This window comes from Oreochromis aureus, linkage group 5, assembly GCF_013358895.1.
Source record: "Oreochromis aureus strain Israel breed Guangdong linkage group 5, ZZ_aureus, whole genome shotgun sequence".
NCBI lineage: Eukaryota > Metazoa > Chordata > Actinopteri > Cichliformes > Cichlidae > Oreochromis > Oreochromis aureus.
Genome location: NC_052946.1, coordinates 39,509,703 through 39,528,436, shown reverse-complemented (window position 1 = coordinate 39,528,436; position 18,734 = coordinate 39,509,703). Strand labels below are relative to the sequence as shown.

General features: G+C 40.8%; 1 protein-coding gene across 1 annotated transcript in view; it reads right to left on the bottom strand.

The window, feature by feature from the left end:
* Positions 1-18,734, bottom strand: part of LOC116332807 (CD276 antigen homolog) — a 47,179-nt gene continuing 28,445 nt past the window's right edge. Inside the window, exons 5-8 of the mRNA XM_039612688.1 lie at positions 17,115-17,399; positions 9,966-10,106; positions 3,439-3,617; positions 1-9 (exon numbers count right to left, since the gene is read on the bottom strand). Of these exons, the coding sequence (XP_039468622.1) occupies positions 1-9; positions 3,439-3,617; positions 9,966-10,106; positions 17,115-17,399 (614 nt within the window). The remainder of the gene's footprint in view (positions 10-3,438; positions 3,618-9,965; positions 10,107-17,114; positions 17,400-18,734) is intronic.

The window sequence follows — 18,734 nt, the reverse complement described above, 5'->3', positions numbered from 1 at the left end:
TCACAGCACCTGATGTTGATGAGCAGAAAGGTAGGGTGAGCATGAGGCAAAACTTTCTGTTGACCGCAGCTTGAATGACTTTGATAGATTTTGACTGTAACTTGATGTTTTTTGTATATTTGTGCACTAATTGATGCCATAGGCCAAGTTGTTATTTGGCATACTAATTGGTGCCAATTGGTAATTGGTGGTGAGTTGCAGTTAAATTGTTTGTGCGGTCTGTGCATTTGTTTTAATAGTTAATCCCATGTGCTGATTTGTATATTGGACTGTTGCATGAGGAATAAAAGGAGCAAATGTTACAGAAGTGTGTTTTATGCGTTTATTGTTGCGTGTCATCTGTGTCCTCATGTTTAGTTTAGTTTTTTCTTCCTCATTCCGATGCTAGCTGTGAAATTCAGCAGGTTGTCTTGACCATGCACATGCTTGACTGCATTGAGTTCCATGAAATGTAATTGGCTGAAACTTGCCATAACAAGTAGTTAAGAAGGTGTACCTAATAAAGTGGCCAGCAAGTGCGCACTTTCTATGAGGTTCAACAAGATTTTTTTTTTTTAAATTCAGAACTGTTCAGCAAAAATGTAAAATTTGTAATTTTGCCTCCAGGTTTGACGCTATAATGCTTTAAAACAATAAATGTCTGTGCAGTGAGTTGTGAAGCGAGATCGATCAACTGCAGACCAGACAACAAACGACGCAGGCACCAGACAAGTGCAATCAAACGATGAATTTATTAGCACAGGAGAAGAACCATCAGCATATGGCTTCTTCTGACAAAAATACATTGAATGCTGGTTTTATAGCATAGAAAATTAACGCCCACACATACACGTCAATACAGATCAAAAATACATCGTTTACAGACTTGAGTTCATCATGTACATCTTAATAACTATAAACAAACATTTAACTTCTCTTTTCTATAACACCTTCCTTTTAAGGTAATAAACTTCAAGCTTCAGGGTCTCTAAGAGCTAATAATTGACCCTCATCATCAATCACTAAGTAAACTTAATTTGCCACAGGTCTCAAAGAAAAGCAGAAGACACTTGGGCCTTCGCTCAGGCCTGTTGCTAGATCTATGTGTATTGTAAGCATGCATACAATTAACCTGCTATGTTCTCATCTTCCCTCAACATGTATCACCTGGACACTCTCACCAGTGAAGCTTAAAACCCTCTTGGATGGAACATCAACTCTAAACAAGCACAGATATGCAATGTGTATAAAATGAACTCTACCTGTGAATAGAAAGGTCAATGTGATGACAAACATATTCAATGCAATATGAACCCTGTAAGAAATATTACTGATAAAATAATACTGTAAAACATGTTATTAATGCATTTAACATAAGGCAGGTTATATGGCAGCAATAAAAGAATCTCTGAATCCCAACAGTTGAAAGTGAATTATTTATCTATAGCAGGAGTGTGGAGTAAGAACCACAGGATGGCGCACTTCAACTGTGTATAAGGTCATGGATTGTAGTGATTCAGACAGCAAAAAAACAAAAAGGTAAATGGACTGATTCTTCTATGGGACTTTTCTACTCTCAAAGCGCTCTAACTCTATACAACATGCCACATTCACACAAGAACTGTCTTCTATGCTGTTAAGTGCCTACTAACTACCAATTACACTGATGGATGCCAATTGATGCATCGGAGACCAACTTGGGGTTTAAACTTGAGTTTAAACTCCAAATTCAAGTATTTGTTTCAGTAAAGATGTTTTTACAGCTGATCAAATTGCTGGGAGTATTGTGCCCAAGACGGTTAATTTTAGTTCTTAACCAGCTCCACATCAGCCTGATTTTGTCATTTTTAAAATGAAAAAAATAATACTGTTACTTTTTAAAAATCTTTCTATTAAATTCGTGTCGTCCTTTTCCTGTCTGTCGTTTCGCTTCTGCGATGTTCCACATTTGATGTTGACGTTATTTTTGTTACCCAGCCGTTTGTAATAAAGGTCATTCGGTGTGACGGGAGACTGCAGATTAAATTTAACATCCATCACTTTTTCTGTTTCTCTCTGTGATGATGGCAGATTAACAACAGTTAAAATGTTTCTCTAAGGATTTCCTCACTTTGCTGTACAACACTGTTTTTTACTTTTGCTGCTTCACACATCTGCAAAAGTAATGGCTGCATGTCAATGATATATGAGCGACTGTTTAGGCACCAATTCATTTTTCACTACAATGACAGAAATTGTCATTATGAATTCTTTTACATGTCACTAAGATGCTGTTATGATAGTTTTCAAACATTGATCAAAAAGATAAAAAATAGAATAAAATTTGAGAATGAAATCAAGGTTTGTACACTTGAAAAACAAACTGATATTTTTCCAAGCAGAAAACACTTTCATTCTGAAAAGTCAGCAACTGGCTGAACAGTGCCTTTAAAAATATTTACTGTACAACAATTATTTACATGGCGTAATTTACATGACAGACACACAATGTTATGAGCAGAAGCACAAGAAAAAGTGAAGGTCAATACAACTGGATTATAAGGCGTATTAAGCGAAACAAAACAGTCAGATACATCAAACTTCACTCAACTCATTAACAGGCCAATCACATCCCTTTTGCTGTGATCAGCACTTTGAATTCCTACAGCTACTTTTTCACTGCAACTTTTGTAATGTTCAGCCAGAGAACAACAATCAGTATCCTGTCAATGTAAGCAATAAAAAAATCATAGAATTAATATAAGGCCTCACAAATATCTTCAACCTCTAGGAGGCTGATTGTTTGGAACTGATGCGAGGGAAGCACCACATACAAACACCGGGACATGAACACACGGTAATTATAAATACATAAATGCTGACAATGACAAAGATTTCTCACAGAAGTCTAAATCAAACCTTAGTCTTAAAGGTATCAACATTATTAGTGTTCCCTTTGCAGTTCTCCATAAGCACAGCATAACACAATGCTTCAAGGATTACAGATATTTAAAAAAAATTCTGATGCCAGCAGCAGGTTAGACTTCAGAGGGTGAACTGTGCTGGACATTTGATCTGAGACAGTTTCATCAGATTGTTTTAAGGATTTAACTTTAATCTATGTAACAAGCTAATCCACTCTTTTTTAAATTAATGGTGTTATTAATTGATGAACCCACACACACACGTAATAACTCCTTCATCTATCTGCATAGTGCTTTCTAACTAACTGACAACCACAAACTGAGAATCTGTGTTTCTGTTTCCGTTTGCCAATGAACAGTCTGAAGTAGCTGGGGAACAAACCACTTTAATAATAATAATGCCACTATTCATTCACTCTCAAATTCACACACTGGTGGAGGCAGCTACTGTTGTAGCCACAGCTGCCCTGGGACAGACTGACAGAGGCGAGGCTGCCATATTGCGCCATCGGCCCTTCTGGCCAACACCAGTAGGCGGTAGGGTAAAGTGTCTTGCCCAAGGACACAACGCCCAGGACAGAGCCCGGGGATCGAACCGGCGACCTTCCGGTTGCAGATACGCTTCCCAACCCCCTGAGCCACGGTCTTTATTTAGACCTTTTAATTCTTCTGGGCCTGTCTCAGAATCTGGTGCTGGTGGATCTTCTGAGGATTTGTTTGCACTCCAAAGGCAGCCTGAAAACACATTTTCATGAAGTTAACTTTTAGATATCTTACAGAAATTATTTGCTATTCCAAAAACATTTTAATCTGATTCTAGTTCAACACACACAGACAGAAACTGACTCAAAGTCTGTCTCTGAGGTTAGGGTGGCTCAGTGATTTATTTGCCAGGAATCAAAGAAAACCTGCAGCTAAACCTATAAAATTAAAACGTTACTGAAGCAGAATAAAAACAAAACGAGCAGAAAGCATCACTCTAAAATCAGATTAGAATACTTTAAAAACCACATACAGGGAGTGCAGAATTATTAGGCAAGTTGTATTTTTGAGGAATAATTTTATTATTGAACAACAACCATGTTCTCAATGAACCCAAAAACTCATTAATATCAAAGCTGAATGTTTTTGGAAGTAGTTTTTAGTTTGTTTTAGTTTTAGCTATTTTAGGGGGATATCTGTGTGTGCAGGTGACTATTACTGTGCATAATTATTAGGCAACTTAACAAAAACAAATATATACCCATTTCAATTATTTATTTTTACCAGTGAAACCAATATAACATCTCCACATTCACAAATATACATTTCTGACATTCAAAACAAAACAAAAACAAATCAGCGACCAATATAGCCACCTTTCTTTGCAAGGACACTCAAAAGCCTGCCATCCATGGATTCTGTCAGTGTTTTGATCTGTTCACCATCAACATTGCGTGCAGCAGCAACCACAGCCTCCCAGACACTGTTCAGAGAGGTGTACTGTTTTCCTCCTTGTAAATCTCACATTTGATGATGGACCACAGGTTCTCAATGGGGTTCAGATCAGGTGAACAAGGAGGCCATGTCATTAGTTTTTCTTCTTTTAAACCCTTTCTTGCCAGCCACGCTGTGGAGTACTTGGACGCGTGTGATGGAGCATTGTCCTGCATGAAAATCATGTTTTTCTTGAAGGATGCAGACTTCTTCCTGTACCACTGCTTGAAGAAGGTGTCTTCCAGAAACTGGCAGTAGGACTGGGAGTTGAGCTTGACTCCATCCTCAACCCGAAAAGGCCCCACAAGCTCATCTTTGGTGATACCAGCCCAAACCAGTACTCCACCTCCACCTTGCTGGCGTCTGAGTGGGACTGGAGCTCTCTGCTCTTTACCAATCCAGCCACGGGCCCATCCATCTGGCCCATCAAGACTCACTCTCATTTCATCAGTCCATAAAACCTTAGAAAAATCAGTCTTGAGATATTTCTTGGCCCAGTCTTGACGTTTCAGCTTGTGTGTCTTGTTCAGTGGTGGTCGTCTTTCAGCCTTTCTTACCTTGGCCATGTCTCTGAGTATTGCACACCTTGTGCTTTTGGGCACTCCAGTGATGTTGCAGCTCTGAAATATGGCCAAACTGGTGCAAGTGGCATCTTGGCAGCTGCACGCTTGACTTTTCTCAGTTCATGGGCAGTTATTTTGCGCCTTGGTTTTCCACACGCTTCTTGCGACCCTGTTGACTATTTTGAATGAAACGCTTGATTGTTCGATGATCAAGCTTCAGAAGCTTTGCAATTTTAAGACTGCTGCATCCCTCTGCAAGATATCTCACTATTTTTGACTTTTCTGAGCCTGTCAAGTCCTTCTTTTGACCCATTTTGCCAAAGGAAAGGAGGTTGCTTAATAATTATGCACACCTGATATAGGGTGTTGATGTCATTAGACCACACCCCTTCTCATTACAGAGATGCACATCACCTAATATGCTTAATTGGTAGTAGGCTTTCGAGCCTATATAGCTTGGAGTAAGACAACATGCATGAAGAGGATGATGTGGACAAAATACTCATTTGCCTAATAATTCTGCACTCCCTGTACGAGGGCAATCCCAAAAGTACGATCTCGAAAACAGTGGTGACGTAGAGAAACTGTACAGCTGTTGGCCACATTGTTGTAGTTGGTGCTTCCTCCACTCCCAAATAAGCATGAGCGGCTTTGCTGGGAAGCAGACCAGGAGTGACATGTTTAGCCGCATGTTCTCCTTAAATTGCTGGCTGTCTGAGTGGTGTCCAAAAAAGCGATGTGGGCTTCATAGATAATTGGCAAACCTTCTGGAGGAAACCTGGTCTTGTTAGGAGAGCGGCATCCATCCCACTTTGGATGGAGCAGCTCTCATTTCTAGAAATATGGACCAATTTATTAAACCCCAAAATATGACTATCCAGAGTTGGGACCAGGAAGCAGAGTTGCAGTCTTACACGCCTCTCTGCAGCTTCTCTCCTCCTGCTACCCCCAAAAACCCATCTCCATTGAGACTGTGTCAGCTCCCAAAATGACAAAAACAAACTAAAACCAGCAACAAACAACTTAAACATAAAAATCACAAAGAAAGAACAATACAGTATCCACATCTGAACCAAAGAGTAAAACAGTGAAATGTGGATTATTAAATATTAGGTCTCTCTCCTCCAAGTCTCTGTTAGTACATGACTTAATAATTGATCAACAAATCGATTTACTCTGCCTTACAGAAACCTGGTTGCAGCAGGATGATTATGTTAGTTTAAATGAATCAACACCCCGAGTCATTCTAACTACCAGAAACCTCGAAGCACAGGCCGAGGGGCGGTGTGGCAGCAATTTTTCACACCAGCCTATTAATTAACGAAAAGACCAAGACAGACTTTTAATTCATTTGAAAGCCTGATGCTTAGCCTCGTCCACCCCAGCTGTAAAACTCAGAAACCAGTCTTACTTGTTATCATCTATCGTCCACCTGGGCCTTACACAGAGTTTCTCTCTGATTTCTCAGACTTTTATCTGATTTAGTGCTCAGCTCAGATAAAATAATTATTGTGGGTGATTTTAACATCCATGTAGATGCTAAAATGACAGCCTCAACATGGCATTTAATCTGTTATTAGACTCAATTAGCTTCTGTCAAAATGTAAAAGAACCCACCCACCACTTTAATCACACTCTAGATCTTGTTTTAACATATGGCATAGAAACTGAACATTTAACAGTGTTTCCTGAAAACCCTCTGCTGTCTGATCATTTCCTGATAACATTTACATTTACAATAATTGATTACACAGCAGTGGAAAGTAGACTTTATCAAAGTAGATGTCTTTCTGAAAGTGCTGTAACTAAGTTTACATATAAAAATAGTTTGCTGCTTTATAAGAAAGCCCTCCATAAAAGCCAGAACATCTTACTATTCATCACTGATTGAAGAAAATAAGAACAACCCCAGGTTTCTCTTCAGCACTGTAGCCAGGCTGACAAACAGTCAGAGCTCTACTGAGCCAACAATCCCTTTAACGTTAACTAGTAATGACTTCATGAACTTCTTCACAAATAAAATTTTAATCATTAGAGAAAAAATTGCTCAAAATGATCCCACAGATGTAATATTATCTACAGCTACTTTTAGTACCATTGATATTTTTCTCCAATTGATCTTTCTGAGTAAACTTCAATAATTACTTCCTAAAACCATCAACGTGTCTTTTAGACCCCATTCCTACAAAACTGCTCAAAGAAGTCCTGCAATTAATTAATTCTTCGATCTTAAATATGATCAACCTATCTCTAATAATCGGCTATGTACCACAGGCCTTCAAGCTGGCTGTAGTTAAACCTTTACTCAAAAAGCATCTCTAGACCCAGCTGTCTTAGCTCATCTCTGTGCTTGTCCTGCTAGACCTCAGTGCTGCGTTTGATACTGTTGACCATAATATCCTATTAGAGCGATTAGAACATGCTGTAGGTATTACAGGTACTGTGCTGCAGTGGTTTGTATCATATTTATCTAATAGACTCCAATTTGTACATGTAAATGGAGAGTCCTCTTCACACACTAAGGTTAATTATGGTGTTCCACAGGGTTCAGTGCTAGGACCAATTCTATTTACATTATACATGCTTCCCTTAGGCAGTATCATTAGAAGACATAGCATAAATTTTCACTGCTATGCAGATGACACTCAGCTCTATCTATCCATGAAGCCAGGTAACACACACCAATTAGTTAAACTGCAGGAATGTCTTAAAGACATAAAGACCTGGATGGCCGCTAACTTTCTGCTTCTTAATTCAGATCAAACTGAGGTTATTGTACTCGGCCCTGAAACTCTTAGAAATATGGTATCTAACCAGATTCTTACTCTGGATGGCATTACCTTGGCCTCCAGTAACACTGTGAGGAACCTTGGAGTCATTTTTGACCAGGACATGTCCTTCAACGCACATATTAAACTCTTCTGTGGAACCAGCTTCCAGTTTGGATTCGGGAGACAGACACTATCTCTACTTTCAAGATTAGGCTTAAAACTTTCCTTTTTGCTAAAGCATATAGTCAGGGCTGGACCAGGTGACCCTGAATCCTCCCTTAGTTATGCTGCAATAGACGTAGGCTGCCGGGGATTCCCATGATGCATTGAGTTTTTCCCTTCCAGTCACCTTTCTCACTCACTATGTGTTAATAGACCTCTCTGCATCGAATCATATCTGTTATTAATCTCTGTCTCTCTTCCACAGCATGTCTTTATCCTGTTTTTCTTCTTTCACCCCAACCGGTCGCAGCAGATGGCCCCGCCCTCCCTGAGCCTGGTTCTGCCGGAGGTTTCTTCCTGTTAAAGGGAGTTTTTCCTTCCCACTGTCGCCAAAGTGCTTGCTCATAGGGGTCATATGATTGTTGGGTTTTTCTGTATTTATTATTGTGCGATCTACTGTACAATATAAAGCGCCTTGAGGCGACTTTTGTTGTGATTTGGCGCTATATAAATAAAATTGAATTGAATTGAATTGAATTAAACAAATATGTAAGACTGCTTTCTTCCATTTGTGCAACATCTCTAAAGTTAGAAATATCCTGTCTCAGAGTGATGCTGAAAAACTAGTTCATGCATTTATAACTTCCAGGCTGGACTACTGCAATTCATTATTATCAGGATGTCCTAAAAACTCGCTGAAAAGCCTTCAGTTAATCCAAAATGCTGCAGCAAGAGTCCTGACAGGGACTAGGAAGAGAGAACATTTCTCCTGTTTTGGCTTCCCTTCATTGGCTTCCTGTTAAATCCAGAATTGAATTCAAAATCCTGCTCCTCACATACAAGGTCTTAAATAATCAGGCCCCATCTTATCTTAATGACCTTGTAGTACCATATCACCCTATTAGAGCACTTCGCTCTCGCACTGCAGGCTTACTTGTTGTTCCTAGAGTATTTAAAAGTAGAATGGGAGGCAGAGCCTTCAGTTTTCTCTTCTGTGGAACCAGCTTCCAGTTTGGCGTGGTGGTGTGGAGAGCTTACAGTCGGTTGTTTGGCATGAATTTCAGTACGAAGGAGCGGGAGACCATCAATTCCCCAAGAGTCATGAAGGTTGAGGAAAAGATCAGCGGATTACTTTGGATGCTCACTGCATTTTAGTTCTTGAGGTTTCCCAAAGCACCATCCACAGGATTTTAACAGACAAGTTGCAATATTGGAAGGTGTGTGCAACACGGGTACCACGAAGGCTGACAGAAGACCACAACAATGGGTTGATTCTTCCCGTGAATTTCTTCGCCGCTATGCAAATGGAAAGGACATCTTCTTGGACTCGATTGTCATTGGTGACAAAATCAGGGGGTTCCACTTTGCACCTGAGACCATACAACAATTATGCAAATGGCGGCATACCTCTTCACCCAAGCCGTGAAAATTTGAACAAACACAGTCTGCTGATAAAGTCATGGCAACTGTGTTTTGGGACCGAAAGGGGGTATTGTTGGTCGACTTTCTGCCTGCTGGGACCAGAATAGATGCTGACAGGTTCTGTGAAATACTGAAAAAAACTCAGAAGGGCAATACAGAACTGGAGAGGAGGAACATTAAGCAAGGGCGTAAGCATTTTCCACGACAACGCTTTTCCACAAGTTGCCCGTCAAACTGTTGCTGTCCTGCAAAACTTTGGTTGGAACCTCATCACCCACCCTATAGCCCGGACTTCGCACCCAGTAACAACCGCCTGCTCCCCAAATTCCCCAAGAACATTTGCCCGGAAGGTGAGTCTGCTCTGGCGAAGAGGTGAAAGCTTCACGAAGGACATGACAGCGAGCTGGTATGACATGGGCATTGTAAAACTGCCACAGCGTCTACAAAAATGCATCGACCGAAATGGTGATTATGTAGAAAAATAAATAATTCTTCAACCCTTCAAATTATGTAAATATTATAGAAAATAAATGGTTGTTTGTATTTCTAAAACAATAGAAGACCTTACTTTTGGGATTGCCCTCGTAATAATACAATTAATAATACAATATTAATGTTACAATTCATTAATATATTTAACGTATTGGTCGATTTACACAGCATATTATTAAATAATTACTTTAACTTACCTCTGTTAGTGTGTATTGAGATAGTCCTTGTAGCCACAAGCACAGCCAGAAGTAAAGCAAAACTTAGGATTCCAATAATCCATCCAACCAGCAAATGGATGCTGATGATAACTTGCCCAGATGTGCCTTTAAACAGGTTTTCTGAAAGACATCACAAAAACCTTGTGTGATGCAGAGAATGTATTTAAATCATATAATTAATTGAATAAACCTCAAAAGAAACGCTCCTAAAATCTTTGAAACTTTAAATCCAATGAACACAACCAAACACTGAGATTCTCATCTGACAAATTGATCTTTTGATCAATCTGTCTCATACACACTAATATTTTGTGAACCTGCCTTTAGCTTTGACTTAGCACTGAAACACAGCATATTTTCATTGAGCTTATGCAATGTCACGGCATGTACAGCACCTGTTGAGTTTGCCAACTGCGTTGTCTGGGTGGGTACACACATGACTGTGTTAGTACCCACCCAGACAACGCAGTCATCAAGTTTGCAGATGATACCACGGTGTACAGAGCTGAAGTTCAGAGGCTGTCAGATTGGTGTGTAGATAACAACCTGGACCTCAAAACCACCAAGACAAAAGAACTGGTAGTTGATTTCAGACGGAGGAGGTCTGAGCTGCAGTCTGTCAGCATCAATGGGGAGTAGTGGAAAGGCTCTCCAGTTTCAAGTTTCTGGGTGTGCACATAGACACAGACCTCCAATGGAGCTCTAACATCTCTGTGGTTTTAAAGAAGGCCCAATAGTGTCTCCACTTTCTGAGAATCCTCAGAAAAATGGACCTGAAGAAGGAGCTGCTGACCGTCTTCTACCGCTGCTCCATTGAAAGTGTGCTGACATATTGCATCGGTGTGTGGTTCTCCAGCTGCACCACAGCACACAGAAAGGCACTCCAGAGGGTCATCAATATGGCCCCAAAAAATAATTGGACATTTCCTCCTGTTGTTTGTGTTGCGTTGTGATGTGTCGTGTCGTGTTGTGTTACATGTAGTGCCGACGTAGGACAGTTTTCCAATTTCATTGTACTATTGTACTATGTATGACTGTGCAATGAGAATAAAGAGTTATGTTATCTTATCTTAAGTTTGCTCAGAAATAAACAGTGTCTAAACTTTATGGTTGTTTCATTTTATTGACCTCCTGCAACACATGACTTACTACATGGTGGAGAAACCTTTGCTAACAAGCACAATAATAAGACATTTCTCATAGTTTGTCGTCACGTTTGCACACATCTCAGGAGGTATTTTGGCCCGCTCCTTTTTACAAAAACTCTAAATCCTTCAGGTTTCTTCACTTTCACGTAGCATCTCCATGCTTGAGCTCCCTCCTCAGATTATCTAAAGAATTGATGTCTGAAGACTGGACAGGTCACTCCACAATCTTAATTTTCCTTTTCTTTAGCTACTCTTTTGTTGTCTTGGTGATACGTTTTGGGACACTGTCATCCATCTACTACTCATCTTCGATGTTCTTGGTGAAGAAGAGAGTCACTTATATTTTCAGTGGCAAACTTAAGACAGTCCTGTAGTTGCAAGATTTCAGTCCGTTGCAGTCTAGTGTGTTACCAGTGGTGTTGTTGGTGACTGTGGATCCAGCTACCTTCAGATCATTAACAAGCTCCTCCTGTTTAGTTTCATCCCTTTCTTGTGATCATCTACGCCTCATGATAGGGCTGGGACAAATCATACCGTTCACGGTAATACCGGTATAATGTTGGGCAATGATAAGAAAATGAAATATCGCGATAGAATATGGGTAAAACGCGCATGCGCAATGCCTTTGTTTTCATACGCACATGGTGGAAAAAGCATGGCGGCGACGGAGAATGAGAAGGTCGAAAGCGGATCGTTGAATGAAACAGATGAACCAGAACTGGTTTGTAAAAATGCTGCAACTTCAGTGGTGTGGAACTGGTTTAGCTTTCGTCCGTCAGATACACAACAAGGCACTGTTTTTGGTAGCGCATGCTAGCAGGCCGTCATTATTACAGTTATTACCTAAACGATTTGATGTGGTACACGGCGCTCAAAAATCTGTCAAAAATTTTTTTAGTACGACTTTGCTAAGCTACGAAGCCGCACCGCTTGATGGATTGTTGGAGCATTATGGCTATCGTAGGCAGGAGCCTCGAGGAGTGATACGTACTGTGCTTCAACATAATATTACCGTATTGTGTGTGTATAACCTCTTTTAAGTTTTGTGGATATTATACATGGTTATGCTGAGGATATGTCGGCCAATTTCCACTGGAAATGCCTTTTGGTTAAACTGTCAGCGAGGAATTTGCACTGTTAAATTTTTCTATAGCTTTAATGCACATAAAAAAAACAGCTGCTTGTTTAAGTGAAAATACATTGATGGGGTATTTTTTGCACTAAAAAAGTTGTGGAGTTGTAAAGTATTTTGTCTAGTGTCAATTATATCGTCACTTATATTGTTATCGCAAATTTTCAAATATATGTCATGATAAATATTTTTGGAATAAAATGACTATTGTTTGCCTTTGGCCTGGAGCTCCATGAAAGACCTTGCTCTGCCCTACCCCATGAGGCAAGATCTTGCATGGAGCTCCAGGCCAAAGGCAAACAATGGTCATTTTATTCCATTTCCAAAAAACTGCACCAACAGTTGTCAGGTTCTCACCAAGCTTCTTCCCGATGGTCTTGTAGCCCATTGCCACCTTGTGCCTGTCTACACTGGTATCTTTTGATAGCTCTTTAGTCATGTTTATGGTGGTGGAGAGATCAGAATGGAAGAAACCAATTCTCTGGACAGGTGTGCTTTATGTGCTGGTCTCTCTACAGTGCACCCCAATCCAACACAAGATCACACAACGCAGTCCGGGGTGTAGAGAGGCCCCTGCACTGGTTAAGGTTTGACAAACAAGTGTAAGTCTGCAGCTTTACCTCCTCGTTTCAGACCTGAAAACCTGTTTGGTTATTCTGCTCTTGATTTCACTCTTTATTAGCTCAGATTAGTTCTCCACACACTGGACTCTGTTCAGTTCAACTGCATTTTCACCAATGCTCTGCAAAGCCACCAAGCCACCCGTTCTTCGCACATTCAGTCACAGCCTTCCTGCTCTGGCTCTGCTCAAATCTCATCCTCAGCTTGACAGTAATTATTCATCTTTTATTCAAATCAAATCAAAATTTATTTATATAGCATATATTAAAACAACAGTGTTGACCATAGTGCTTCACAGTCAGTAAAAGCATGAGACAATTAAAACAAACAATAAAAGAGGACAACAAACAATAGGAAACAACACAACAAGCTAGACCAGCCAACTAGTCAGAATCAAAAGCCAAAGTAAAAAGATAAGTTTTAAGACGTGATTTAAAAGACTGGATAGACTCGGCAGTACGAATATGAACAGGAGGTTATTCCAGAGTCTTGGTGCCACGGATGCAAAGGCCGGTCACCTCTCGACTTCATTCGAGACCTAGGTTGTGCTAGGAGCCTGTGATTGGACAATCTAAGTGCTCTGTTGGGATTATATAAGTGGAGTAATTCAGAAAGATAGCTGGGCGCTAAATTATTCAGAATTTTAAAAGTGAACAAAAGAATTTTAAAATCTATGCGATATTTAACAGGGAGCCAGTGTAATTTGGCTAAAATTGGAGTTATGTGTTCATGGATTCTTGTACCTGTTAAAAGACGCGCAGCTGCGTTTTGAATTAACTGAAGCCGGTAAAGAGAAGAGTGTTGGAGGCCCGAGTAGAGGGAGTTACAGTAGTCCAATCTGGATGTAATAAATGCGTGGATAAGCTTTTCAAGGTCCTTTAAAGGAAGGAACGGCTTTGCTTTGGATATCTGACGCAACTGGTAAAAGCTGTTTTTCACCACAGTGGAGACCTGTTTCTCAAGTTTAAAAGAGCCATCCAGGAACACTCCAAGGTTTCTTACAGTGAGCGAGAGATGGCTAGCGAGAGGGCCTAGGGCATCAGCTAACTGGTCTGGCGGAGTGTGACTACCAAAGACTATGATTTCAGTCTTATTCTCGTTCAACGTAAGAAAATTATGTGACAACCAAATTTTAACTTCATGCAGACAGTTGAACAGAGGTTGCAAAGAAGCAGACACATCGGATTTCAAAGGTGAGTAAATCTGGATATCATCGGCATAACAGTGAAAGGGGATGTTGTATTTTCTAAAAATTAATCCCAACGGCAACATATACAAAGAGAAAAGAGCAGGACCGAGCACAGACCCTTGAGGCACACCACAATAAATAGGGGCAGAAGCCGAGGAGTGTTGCCCCATAGCAACAGAGAACGACCTCTCTGAGAGGTAGGATTTAAACCAAGATAAAACCGTACCTTTGAGACCAACAACATGTTCCAATCTTGACAGAAGAATGTTGTGGTTAACCGTGTCAAAAGCAGCAGTCAAGTCAAGTAAAACTAAAACCACAGAATATCCAGAGTCAACAGTTAAAAGAAGATCATTAAAAACTCTAAGTAAGGCTGTCTCAGTGCTGTGGCGAGGTTTAAAACCAGACTGAAACTTTTCATTAATACCATTTGCATCTAAAAAGGCCTGAAGTTGTTTTAGAACTACCTTTTCCAATATTTTGGAAATAAAAGGGAGTTTGGAGATCGGCCTGTAGTTAGTGAGACCATTAGGGTCAAGATTTTTCTTTTTCATAATAGGTTGCATGACAGCATGCTTAAAGACAGACGGTACACAACCTGATGACAATGATGCATTCAGCAGAGATAAGATACAAGGACCAATAACATGTAAAGCTTCCTTAAAGAAACGAGAAGGAAGAATATCGTATGGGAACCAGAGATTTTGAGATGATCAATTATATCTTTTAAAGCAGAATAAGACACTGGCTCAAACTGTTGAAAGACAGTCAAGCATTCAGAGGCTGGAACTGAGTCTAAAACTGATGATGAATGAGATCGATGAGAAGCCCTTAGAGCTGAGATTTTTTCAGAAAAATACTTTAAGAATTTATCACAAAGAGCAGGGGAGGCATCCCTATAAGTGGTAGTGCAAGGGTTTATCACAGAGTTAAAAGTATTAAAAAGGGCTCGAGGGTTGTGGCTATTAGCCATAATAATGCTAGACAAAAAGGCGGATTTGGCAGCTTTAACAGACTTTTGATACTTAGATAAACAATTATGGAGGATGTCCAGAGAGACGTGCAGTTTGTCTTTCCTCCATTTTCTTTCAGCACGACGACATTCACGCCTAAGGGCGCGAGTAGTATCATTTAGCCAGGGTTGTGAGGATTTGGCACGTTTAATCCTCAGAGGTGCCACAGAGTTAAGAATGTCAGCGCATGTAGTATAAAAGAGGTTAGCAAGCTCATCCGCTGATAAAAACCCATCACAGTTAGCATCAGAGAGGCGAGAGTCAAGGAAAGCATCAATGAAGTGGGTGACTGACTGGGAGTTAATCGTGCGCGTTTGTCACACAGGACCATCACTGTTCAAATCCACATCGCTCACAACAGTATTAAACAAAACCGGGAAATGATCAGAAATTCCAGAGTCCAAATATCCAGACCATAAGATAGTACCAAATCAAGTATATGACCTTTAGTGTGAGTTGGTTCACTTACCCACTGGGTGAGATTGAGGGTGCTAATAAGAGTGAGGAAATCCTTAGCTAGCGAACTGTCCTCACAGCAAACATGAATGTTGAAGTCACCAACAATTAGTATACGGTCATAACGTAACACAAGGCTCCCCAGTAGATCAGCAAATTCTGGAAGAAAATCCTTGATAAGTTTCGGGGGGCGATACACCACAGCGCAGAGGATGGAGGGGACGCAGTTCACTTCCAATAACTGCACCTCGAAACTGGGGTACAGAACAGGTGGCAGCTGCCAACATTGAAGTTTGTTTTTAAAAACTGAAGCTAGCCCTCCACCTCTTCCAGTGGTCCGGGGTGAGCTGATAAAAGCATAGTCAGGTGGGAGCAGCTCCGAGAAGGGAAAAAGTTCGGCGGGGCGTAGCCAAGTTTCCGTCAGGAATAAGAAATCCAGTCCCGACGATAGAACAAGATCATTTAAAATAAAAGTCTTATTCGCCAGTGACCTTGTATTTAGCAAGGCCATACGGAGAATGGTCACACTGTTACTGGTAGGGGAACGCCGCAGCAGGCGAAGGTTGCCGAGATTCGCACCTCCTCTGTAGGACCGCACCTAGCACCGAGCGGGTGGAAGATCAGCTGGGAGATCCAGGTAACCATAAAGTCCAACAGGGCGAATCCAGCGATGACAGAACAGTCTGAAGTTAGCATGGTCTCGGAGGGCAGGAATAGATGACAAGATATTTATAGAATAGCGATCATTTGTCGCAACATAAGACTTTAAAAAGGCCTTGATACGAACACGGATGCCACCACGTTTACCCCGTCTCCGTGAACGTTTCCTTTGAGAGAAGGTAGATGGTAAGTGGCGGAGGTAATCAGGAAAGTCCTTCGAAAGCGGAGGAGGATTGTCAGATCTCCATTTAAAATCTTGTGTCTGGTAGTCCAAAGGCCGGAGATTCAAAAGAGTTTGGTGATCATAGGCATGTAACGTGGAGACATCAGGGCAGCACATAGAGAGAAGGACGACAAACAGCAAACAACAGCGGAGGAGACGGCTTGCCGTGAACACTGGCGCCATCTTGGATCACTACTATTGCAATCCACGTACATATTCAACTACAGTCCCATATTTGTTCATTTATCAACCTCATATAGACAGCTCTGGCTCACATTATAGCAGCCTTCAATGTCTGTAAACAATAATGTTGCTAGGCAACCAAGCATTAATTTCTATGGGGTAACAATGGCGTCCTCGGCAGTTCTAGGTAAAAGCGGTCATGTGTATGTTTTTTCTTTTTAATCCCACACAGCGAATAATTCAATATTTGAGGAATAAGCACATTAAGATTTTAATTTAACAGAGTTACACAATATTTAAAATTCCAAAAGGGTCAAATCAAAGCCCTTATCAATTCTGATGTTAAAAAAGGAACATCAAATAAATATTTTCTGTGGTTCAGTAAAAGTTCTCCCAAGTAGACAAACCTACAAGTTACTTAGAAAGTAGGTTCTTCCAAGCATTCTGTCAGAAACAACAATTACAGGTATTTGTTCTACAAAATGCCAAAAAACAAATCTTACCACAGAAATTGACGGAGAGCTTATTCTCTGTCACATGGCCGATCTCCTCCTGTGTGGCTACACAGTGGAAGAGGCTGCTGTTTGTCCTGGTCACCGTGGTGAGGAGGGTGATGTTATAGCGCTCTCCTGTGTGTGACACCTGTGGCTCCTCAGCAGGAAGGATGTTTCCATCCTCGTCCCTCCACTCTACTTTAGGCTTTGGAAAAGCACCTCTGACCTCACACTTCAGCCGCGCCTCGTCCTCTGTGATTTTCAGGACATGAACAATTGGCTTCGGAGCTGCACCTGTGAACACAATAAGGCTGTGTCAATCACTTGATCAGTCTTTTCACCTCCTTTAACGTCTCAGAAAGAATAAAGAATCAGCACCTGCTTAACACCACAGAACTACAATGCTGAATACTGCAAAGAAATGTTTGTATTTGTTAACCTAAATTACAATGTGAATAACAAATTAATGTGTCACTGCTTTCAATTACTTTTAATATAAAAAAAAATGTGTGATCTCTTCTGAAGAAAAACTACAATTATGGTAATTGGTCTTTAAACTGACTGATTCATTAAACATATGTTAGGAAACAAGTCGATCCCAGCACCTCACAAAGTCCTTATAAAAAGAAAAACTAACAGCGATGTGGGTTCACAGAGGGCTTAGACATAGACGACATTAGCACATAAGCTATGGTTAGCTTAACATAGCAGCTACAGGACCAGGAAACAAACACTTCTCACACTCAAACTCTGACTTTCTGCAACACAGGAGCTCTTGAGCCTGTTCAAAATGCTTAAATGTACAGTTTGTGTGTGTGTGTGTGTGTGTGCGCGCGTGTGTTCTTCAGAAAATCTTCAGCTTGTTTTGATAGAAAGGGTTGAGACAATAGGTGTAGTTTCATGTTTAGGTTTTTGGGGGGTTGATTGCAGTAAAATATCCAGTAAAACATGTAATAGCACAAGTCGCTGCAGTGTTCTGAATGATAGGTGTCACCACTGAGACAATATCACAACATAAGCGCTGATATCGGAGGAGAAATCGTCAAAATCAGAAGCCAAGACTTTGTCGAGGGTGTTGTGCAAAGTTTTTTCCACAAACTCAAGTTTTCAAACTGTTCCAACGACTCCATTTATGTATCCTTATATCTCTGAGCTTCTGTGCTGGAACATCATTAAAAAAGCAGGAAAAACAAAATTGTACACTCATGTGATCGTTCACTGCAGCGGCCGTGGCAACAACTTATTAAGTTGGAAAATCATGATGTGCATGACCAGCGGACGCACCACAAAGATTGTGTGACACGTGATGTGAAAATCAGTGCACAACACAACTGACACGTCGAGCATAACCAGCATAACAGGGCAGGATGGCTGCTGTGTTTGCTTGGGATTTCTCCTCACCCCCTACCCACCCCAGTTGCTTGTCACGTGTTCCATAATGTTGTGCTGTGGACATTTATGTGCTTCTGTGCAGAGGAGTTTTTTTGTTTTCTGTTCTCATGCTGTCCTCCCATGGGAGCCCAGCATGAGTAGAGGTCTCTTTTTTCCCCCCACTCTTGTACTTTCCCATTGTAGTGTACATTTCAGTGTTTTTCTATAATGCTACCGATCTCCGACCTGTCTCCCCAT